Source organism: Aquila chrysaetos, chromosome 16 (assembly GCF_900496995.4).
Source record: "Aquila chrysaetos chrysaetos chromosome 16, bAquChr1.4, whole genome shotgun sequence".
NCBI classification, from domain to species: domain Eukaryota; kingdom Metazoa; phylum Chordata; class Aves; order Accipitriformes; family Accipitridae; genus Aquila; species Aquila chrysaetos.
Window position 1 is genome coordinate 16,292,219 of NC_044019.1, and position 9,734 is coordinate 16,301,952.

The 9,734-nt window shown below is 41.3% G+C and overlaps 1 protein-coding gene across 1 annotated transcript; it reads left to right on the plus strand.

Annotated features, from left to right (window-relative positions):
• The first annotated feature begins 473 nt into the window (after window positions 1-473).
• Window positions 474-9,657, plus strand: PSMA1 (proteasome 20S subunit alpha 1). The gene is made up of 10 exons (XM_030038379.2): window positions 474-615; window positions 1,309-1,353; window positions 3,490-3,591; window positions 4,100-4,203; window positions 5,055-5,143; window positions 5,874-5,944; window positions 6,900-7,029; window positions 7,714-7,793; window positions 8,688-8,792; window positions 9,298-9,657. Exons 1-10 carry the CDS (start codon window positions 613-615, stop codon window positions 9,352-9,354), a joined length of 786 nt encoding a protein of 261 aa, XP_029894239.1. The 5' UTR covers window positions 474-612; the 3' UTR covers window positions 9,355-9,657.
• The last annotated feature ends 77 nt before the right edge of the window (window positions 9,658-9,734 follow it).

Genomic DNA, 9,734 nt, shown 5'->3' on the forward strand with positions numbered 1-9,734 from the left:
CAGGCATACTCGTCACACCGGCTGCAAGAATTGTGTTTGTTCCCATGCTCTCTTCGTGTCCGGTGGCTATGAGGAACAGAGAGGCAGTTCTCTCAAAGCGCCGAGACAAGGCCGTCGATAGCACGTGAATCCTCTCTGACGTCGGCGCCCTTCTCTTCCGCCGCTCTAAAAACGCCACCGCTTTTTCAGCCCCAGTAAAACGGCTAACGCTGAGTTTCGGCAAGCAAAGTAAACGGATTTCGAACTCCACAGCGGAGGTTTTCCTCGAGTAAGGGAATTTGCGCACCGCACACCGGAATCCCAAGAGGCTCGCTGTGAGTGGGGAAGCAGGCGGAGGCAGCAGCGCGCCCCACCGCCCCAACCTCCCGCCGCTTTGCGAACGCCGGGGCCCCGCCGCCGGGCCAGGGCCCTGCCTCGGCAACGACCGCGCATGCGCCGCCGGGGCGGGGCGGGGCGGGGCGGGGCGGGGCGAGCCGCCGTGCGCTCCATCGATGACTCGAGGGGCGACTAGCGCTGCTTGGCCGCTTCCAGTCCGGAGCGATCGCTGCCCGAGCGGTTCCCCCTCCCCCCCGTCGCTGCCCCGGAGCCCGCGCCGCCGTCGGGGGAAGGAGGATGGTGAGGGGCGGCCGGGCCGGGCCGGTTCGGGACAGGGCACCCCCGCGCCGCCCGCCCGGGCTGCGGAGCCAGCCGGGGGGGGGGGGGGCGGGAGGGGGCAAGGGGGAGGAAGAGAAAGCGGGGAGCGGGCCCGTGAGTAAGCAGTTCCCGGGCCATCCGGCGCCGGGCCTGGGCCTCGCCGCCGGCGCCCGGGGCTGCCCGGGGAAGGGGGCGGCCGCGCTCCCCTCGGCGGGGCGCGGGGGCGGCGGTGGGCCGCGACCCCTTCGGCCCGGCCCGGCGTGACGCCGCGGAGGGAGAGAGGCGGCTCATGGCTGCCCCCGAAACGGGCCGGGCGGGCGCGGCGGCGGCGGCAGCCCCGGCGAGGGCTCGGCAGGGCTTCCCGCCGGCCGGGCACCGGCACGGGCAGGGGCAGCGGGACCTCGCCTCCCCGCTCTCGGGGCTCTCCCGCCGGGCGTGGGGGGCTGAGGCGGCGGGCTGGCTGCTCGGAGACTTCGAGGCGGTGCTGGCCGGCAGGCGGGCGCGCTCGCTCCGGCCTGGAAAGAGCCGTGGCCGGAGAAGGGGCCCCGGTGGCCGGCCTGGGACCGAACCCTTCGCCTAAATGCCCTGTCGAGACACCGACCAGCGCTTCGCTCGGGAGTCCTCTTCCTGCCTGCTTGTTAGTTGTACTAATGGACTTTGGTTTGTTCGTTCTAGTTTCGCAACCAGTATGACAATGATGTCACGGTTTGGAGCCCGCAGGTAAAATCTTTGTACGCTTGCTAACTGGCTCTTTACCTGCTTTTTGGTCTTCCTTCACTCTGGCAGCAGTGGTGTCACGGCAGCGTAGGCTGTATTCAGGTGCCTAAAGCTTACCGCTGTCTGCTCCCTTCTTGTTTTGTAGGCTGTAGGTTTCTAGAAAGCCATTAGCACATCTCTAAGCTTCTGGTGTATGAAGCTGAGTGGTGCTTAGGTGGGCCTTGTTACCTCAAAGTACTTTCATTCGACGTTGCTTTCTGAATGTACCTGCGAGGTATGAAGTAGATGCTGTCGCCCTTGGGGCTTGGACTAGATGATCTTTAAAGGTCCCTTCCAACCCAAACCATTCTGTCATCGATTTACAGACCTATAATAAAAAGTAAGGTATGGAAATGCATGAAACCGAGCTTAAATCTCCCCAATGTTAGGCTACTGCTAGGTCACTCTTTCTTTTTTTCACTAGCAAATGTTGGAAAGGAATTATTTGGTTTACAATTGGGAAGAACTTTTTTTTTTAATTAAGAGCTCTACTGTATTCAAATTGTTCAGAACAAAATCAAATTATTAATAGTTATTATTTAGTGCTTAAGTGAGAATATGCTGACTTCTTCAAGTGTCTGTGTACAAAAAGAGAAACAGGCGCTGTTATGCCATACTTGAAGACAACCTTGAATATTTGAATATTCTTTAGTCAGTACCATGATAGCTGTAGATGGCTTTGAACTGTTCTCATCCTTCTTAATGATTGTGTTTCTCTGGAGGACTCTGTATCAGGACCTTTAATTTTAAAAACTTTAATCTATCTGTTACTTCAAAAATTACTTTTAAAACTACAACATTCTCTTGGGACTTTTAATAGATAATGTGAAGTCATCAACAGCACTCTTTTCTATTTTTTTCATAAATTGCCTTGAAAATGTGAATAGTGCTGAGGTCTTTTATAAAAAAGACATTTAAAGTAGCTACTGTGCTGCAGTTAGTGCTCCATACGTTCCTGTAGGTGAGGCGGTGATATAATACCGTAATAATTCTTGGCATTGTTAATATAGGAGCAAAGAATAATCATATTTTATTGGGGGATGTTTTCCAATATTGTTGTAAAGGAAAGGAAGTATGAGATTAAAGGCTAGAAAGGGTGTCACACTTTTACAGCCTTGCAAGTCATTCATGAAAGTTGATAAAAGCATGTTGGAGAGGTCACAGTGATTCCATACTGCTCTTGGGCAGGAAATATCCTATGTTAGTGAAATTCCATTTGTAACTTAGTCAATGGAATGGATCATTAGGGTATTTTATGCATCTAGTGGACTTTGCATTTCTCTAGATAAATCAAATCAAAAACCTTTTAGCAAAAAAACCCCCAACAACCTAATAGAAGGTGATTTCCCGTAGATTGTCCCCAGTACATTTCACTGTAACAGGTACTACGTTCCACTCCATCACAACTGGTAGGATGCAACTGTATGCTGCAGTTCGTAATTCCAGTATTTGCACAGTAGCAGTGAACTGACTGACTGTGAATGCTGACTACTTGACATAAGCTGGCCAGCTAGAGTGCAGAAAATTAGCTACTTTGCCCTCAGTGGTTGCATTAAAAGGACATTGTCTCATTTTCCTGCAAAGCTGCTGGCCACCTTTGCAGAACATGTGGGGACTTCTCTTTCAGACTTTACTGCAGTTGACTAAATAACTTGTTCAGAAGTTATTAGGGAATGGATGGTGAGGCACAACAATTGCATAAGACTCATTTCTTCAGGAAACTCGACTAAAAGTTAAGTGTCCAACTTCAGCTAGAAGTTCTGTCTTTGAATTACATTGGGTCAAATACTGATTCCTCTGAAGACAGTGACAAAAGTCTTGTGATTCTTATAATGTCAAGATTATTCACCCTTTCTTTTTAGTTTTCCTGTTTCTTTGTATGCAGTAGTGAGTGGCTCGGAGATGGACGGATTTTTGTGGGTTAATGGTGAGGCGTTTGCAGAGGATAATTGAGGAAGTCTATCAGTTGTAGGTTTAAACTGTTACGCAGTAAGTGTACCGATTGGGGTGGGGGACTCAAAAGGTCTGAAAATCAAAAACAATTGAAAATTGATACAGAGGATTAACTTTAGAATGATTACTTTTGATTTTATTCTGTAGGGCCGAATTCATCAAATAGAATATGCCATGGAAGCTGTGAAACAAGGCTCAGCTACTGTGGGGCTGAAGTCAAAAACGCATGCTGTTCTGGTAGCTCTCAAGGTAAATTCAAAACTGTGTTCTTGGGACAATAATGTTAGTAGAAAAGTTTTAGTTTGGCAAATTAGTTTTGCGCAGTCTAAACTTTTGTGTGTAATGTAAATGCAATCCCAGTTTCGTTTTGCTTGAGTACCAGTATAGAACTGTAAATATTTTCAGTACCTATGTAAAGCAGATTTTGACAAAATGGTGAAGGAAATGAGTGAAAGATTTTTTTCCCTTTAAAAGACGTGTTTGGTTTTTTTGTTTGGTTTTCGTCAGTTATTAAGGAGTAAAACTATTTATTTATTTTCCCAAAGCTTGAGTGAGTGTCTGTTCTTTTTTTTGTTCTGATAGTTTCCTATTGAAGTGGAATTAGGTTTTTCTTGTCTTCTGTTGCAAGTTTATAAATATTTTTTTTTTTAATTGTTTCATGATCATATTCAGTTCTTGCTATAAATGTTAGCAGATTTCTCCACGGTGCTTGGCAAACTGTTCAGTCTCCCACATAGCTTTCTCCTTTTATGCATAGAGAGCACAGTCTGAGCTGGCAGCTCATCAGAAAAAAATCCTGTATGTTGACAACCATATTGGTATCTCAATCGCTGGACTTACTGCTGATGCAAGACTCTTGTGGTGAGTATTTTAGTTGTTGACATACACAGTTCTGCAATAATGAGTGAAAGTTCATTTGTAGACTCTTGCGAATGAAATTTTCTGGTCAACTAAGGATTAGTCTTGAGTTACTGCTCTGTTGTACTATGCCAAAGACCTCAGCGTGAAATTCTGGCAGATTTTTAACTAGTTGGCAGAAATCTCATTTGTTTGGCCCAAAATTTTGCTCTTTGGTTTTGTTACTAGTAAGACAGTCCTGTCTGGTTTCCTCAGTGTGATGGGGTTTCCAAGCAGTCAGAGAAAGTGCAGCACTTATTTCCCTCTAGCAGCTGCTTCTTTGTACACACATTTAAGAAACTTACTAAAAATACACACTGCTGTATGTGTTGGCTTCAGAGGGGCTTGCTTTCTACCTGCTGGCCGCATAGTTTCATCAGTTGAGGTAAATGTACACAGAAGGAGGAGTGTTCCTCAGTTTGATAGGAAAGGAAAAAGAAGGCAGAGGAAGAATTGCTAAAATAAATTTTAATTCCTGTAATGTTACAAAGAAATGTTACCATTTAACTGTGGCTTTTTTCCAGATGATCCATCTGTTGCCTGCATGAACTTCTACCTTCTTTGCATTTGTATGGCTGAAATGCTATAATACTCTTTCAAACCTGTGGTCAACTTTCTAAATAACAATTATAGGTCATGATGAAATTAAATTATGTAATGCCTTTGACCCTTTTTCTCAACAGGCAGAGCTGAAACAAAAGTTCTTACCTTAACAGACAAGTATTGAGACAAAAACTCATTGTGACTTTGATCTATGCATTGGTTTGATTTTTTTTTTTCTTCTCTTTTTTTTTTTTTTTTTTTTTTCCTCCTAGCAATTTCATGCGTCAGGAGTGTCTGGATTCTAGATTTGTGTTTGATAGACCTCTTCCAGTTTCTCGCCTGGTGTCACTAATTGGAAGCAGTATCCTTTTTTTTATACTTCTAACACTTTTATATTTTTTTACTTGTTCATACTTGTTCATAAAATGATCACAGCTTAAAAGTCGTATTAAATTGAAAAAGTTAATTTTTCTTTATTCACATTGCTTGTGTATTCTTTCAGAGAATATCCCATAACATGCACTGAACTGGTAGAGAAGCAATAAAGTGCTATGCAACCTTTAACATGGCACTGTTTTTCTGTTACACAGCTTCATGCCTTTGGAGGTGGGGGAGGAAAGATGACTGCACTATTCAAAATATGATAACTTACTGGATTGTAGCTGCTCGCTCAGATTTTTTTTTTTTTTTTTTCCTCCTCTGTCAACTTCTGTCTCTGCATGGAACACAGTGGAGGCCTTGTATTCTGTTATCAGGTGCCTGGAAAAAGTTCAAAGGGCTAAGAAATTAAATGATGCTGTGCAGCGTTAGGTGAACTGTTTGTATAGTTGGTTGAATGCACCATTCAGTTATTTCAGGAAAGCTAATGGCTAAATTTTCTTTTGGTGAAAAAGAAGTTGGTATTCCAAGTAAGCCGTGAAATCTGTTTTCCAAATAAGCCGTGAAATCCATTTCATTTGAACGTAGTCTTCACTCCTGCAGAAAGGTTTACAAAGACTATATAATGATTTTGGTGCATCTCTGCTTGGCTTAGGAAAACATTTTGGGTAATTAACATGTTATTTTGAGATTGTTTCCTTAGCTTACTTAAGAAACCCAGATACCAACACAGCGTTATGGCAGAAGACCGTATGGCGTAGGACTGCTCATTGCAGGTTACGATGTAAGCAAGCTGCACTAGTCACTATTGATCTAAAAGAAAATGTGCTTAATGCAATTTTATACAATAAATAGATGTTAAGAGGGGAATATGGAAGAGGTGGACTCATCAAAATTCTCTGAATAAGGAAATAATTTTCTGTATCTTACCTTAAAACATAACTTTAAAAAATGTTATTTAATAGCTTATGAAGTGTACATTTGCAAAAATGAAAACCTAATTATTTTAAGGTGCAAAATGAGATACTGCAAAAATGAGATTTGTTTGTGTTTTAAGGGATCAAAATGTTGATCCCACGATGACAGTAATTACTTTACTATTGATTATGGAGCTCTACAAACTATTATTTTAAATACTTTTTGTAAAAAAAAAAAAAAAAAAAAAAAAAAAAAAAAAAGGATGTGGAAATCATCACTGGCCTCTCTTACTTGTTTAGCAGCAACAGTTTGCTTAATGCAGCACACACAGAATGTCTGCCCTCAAAAGTTTTGACATGAGGAAGGTTGAAGGAAATTGTCTTGCCTGAAATCTTGCATGGCATGGCTAAGTCTACAGCAGGTTTTTACTTCTGTGCAGATACGGTGGAATGTGTGTAAAATATCTACTGCGAGCTATGAAGTAGGAAGCATATATGAGCACAGTACAGTTTATGGAACAGAGAAACACTTTTGGTGCTAGCTATCCTGCCCACATAAAAACTGCATTTTAATGAACAAAGTGTAATGAAATATTTTTTTTTTATTATTACTGCTTTTTTTTTTACAGTAGTTTTGAAGGAATTGTATAAGAACAGTGATATGACAAGCAATATAAAATACATTTATGTGCATACATATAAGCTATGAGGTGTACCATGAAACAAAACCGTTTTAGAAAATATCACGTGTTCCAGAAGCAGACTTGGTAGGAATTTATACATTTGTTTTACTTTCTGTGGGATTTTTTTCTCTCTTGGTAGGATATGGGTCCTCACATCTTCCAGACTTGTCCCTCTGCAAACTATTTTGACTGCAAAGCAATGTCCATTGGTGCTCGTTCGCAGTCAGCACGAACTTATTTGGAGAGACATATGACTGAATTTACTGACTGTGAGTAATGAAACTCTGTCTAATGATATTCATCAATTATTCAGTTTATTTTCTGCTACTGCTCTGTTCTTTTGCATTTAGTAAGGTAGGAAGATAAATTTGGGAAGCCAAGTTTGGCATAAGTGTAAATCTGCATGAAGACAAAAATTGTAAGGAAAATATTACAAATCTTCATGTCTAACATCTGGATGCTTATTACATCTAATGAAAAGAGAATTTGTGCTCAGAAAAGCAGAGGAAAAAAAAAAAAAAAAAAAGGCTTCTGCCCTGTTTAAAACAGGGAAAGAACAGTTCTGTCCATATCGGAGAGGGATAGTATATCAAGGCAAGTATTTAGGTGGTGCACTTAAAATGGTGAATTTATTTTTACATGAAATGGTCATGAGGAGGCTACTAAATGGCTTCTTGGGCAAAAAAATAGTGTGATTATTACTGCACTGGGGGCAGGGCAGGTGCCAAAACCAGATGCATTTGACCTCAAATGTAGGGAAGGGCTGGTTTCTCAAGGTATACTTTTATAACCAACTCTGTGATCAATACCAGGAGTACCTAAGGAGAGCAGTTCTGTAAGTCAAGCTAGCCAAAGTGGTTTTTGAGTTGTCAGCTGGAGTGGGAAGGAGGGGAAATGAGTGTCTAGATATAATACCATATAGTTAGTAAATGTCTTTCTGGTTTTATTTTAAGGTAATCTAAATGAGCTAGTTAAACATGGACTACGTGCCCTGAGAGAGACTCTTCCTGCTGAACAGGATCTGACCACCAAGGTAAATACTAGGTTTTCTTAACAAGAAATTTTACTGCCATTGTTATTAGAAATTACCATGAAAAAGATTTTGTAGGGTGTGGCTGGCACTGAAATTTGGAAGCTGAACAATGGTAGATCATATCATCTTCATTTCATATGTCACCATTTTATCTACAGTTTCCTTAATTATCTCAGATTTAATTTTCTTAAAAAAAATTATACCTTCTTTAAATAAGACATTGTTTCCCTGGTTGCTTCATTCTATTTTAGACTTTGATCAGTGTTTAAGTTACATTACATGCAACTAGAATCACAGCTTTGCATTGTAAGCACAGGCAGTAATTCACCCGGGAGGTGAGGGAGGGTAATGCACAAACAGTTGATTGAGTATCTACAGCAGCAAAAAGTTGCAGAAACTTCTGACAATGAATTGAGGAGCCATTGAACAAGAAAATTCTAGGGATATCCACTAGTTGGTGTTCTGCTTGTGGCTGATCTGCCATTTTCCATGTTTAATTTTTTTATTCTTAGCCCACCTTGGTTTTTAGGACTCCTAAAATAATGAAAATGCAAAATAAGGTTAAAATAAGTGGTGTTGAAAAATCATGTATTTAATAAAAAGAAAACAAAAAATTGAAAGAAATTTGAAATACTTGAAAAGTGGTTTTACTTACAAGATTTTGAAACATGATAGCTTTTGTAGGGAGTAAATCTGCCTACCTTTCCTTTTCTAGTACAATCTACGGAAGAGAAGTCTCAAAATTTCCTTTTTTCATTAAGTAGACACAAACAGCAAAATGAGTCTCTTTGTCATGGGAGGAAACTTTCATCTGTTTCACAGGCGAAAGCTATAAAGCCACAGAGTTAGTAGCAGAAAAATGCTTCTCACTTCTTTCAAAACTTTGCTTAACAGAATGTTTCCATTGGAATTGTTGGCAAAGACATGGAGTTTACCATCTATGATGATGATGACGTAGCGCCATTCCTAGAAGGTCTTGAGGAGAGACCACAGAGAAAGGTATGTGTTTTAGATATAAATAAATAGGCTTTGCTGAAAGACAACATTACGTGATGAATGACCTATCACATTGTGTTTACAACATTTAACACTGTACTATCCTAGTAGAGTTTTAGGAACGTGATTTTAAAATCTGAAGTTACTATGTGAAAACCATATAATCTTAGCCGCAGACTAAGATGCTTATTAAATCAGTTTATGCTGAATTGGTGATGGGCCTTCCAAAGTCACCTTCTTTCCTCATCTATGATCAAGTACTGCGTTTCATTTTTTTGCAACTGAAGTGGCTACATGTTTCTCATGCCTGCCCCAAGATGCCTCCTTAGTCTCCTAGTTACCAGCTCTGTCCTGCTCCATGCTTAATTTGGATAACGCTACTCTGTAAGCTATTTGCTGACATGAGCTGCACTGATGCATTAGTGATGCTCAATCCAGGATAAAGCTGATTCGTCATTGTGTTGTTTTTTGCCCTTCTATAATATATATATTTTTTTCTCTCTTTAAGCCTGCTCCGCCTGCTGATGAACCTGCAGAAAAGGCAGAGGAGCCCATGGAGCACTAGTTGGTGGATGAGTTCCTCTGTGTTAACGTATGTCTAATTATACAGGAACGTTTATCCATTTGCTGGTAACTTTACCCTCACCTATATGCGTTTTCTGCTGATACATTCTGAGGATTACTCTTAAAAAAGAAAGAAACCAACCCACCTATCCTTAAAAGATAGACAGGAGGTCATAACTGGGTGTATTTTCTTTGACAAGAAAGGTGTAATCATTTTCTAAATAGTACATGATACTGTTTTTTAATGAAAAGCATACTGTCTTTAACTTGTAAGGACAAGTGGAAATAAATCACTTTCTTGGAATCTGCTGTGGGTTTGGTTTTTTAATCTGAACAAACACCTGTTCAAATACTTCTGTCATATCAAGGTGCCAGCATGTG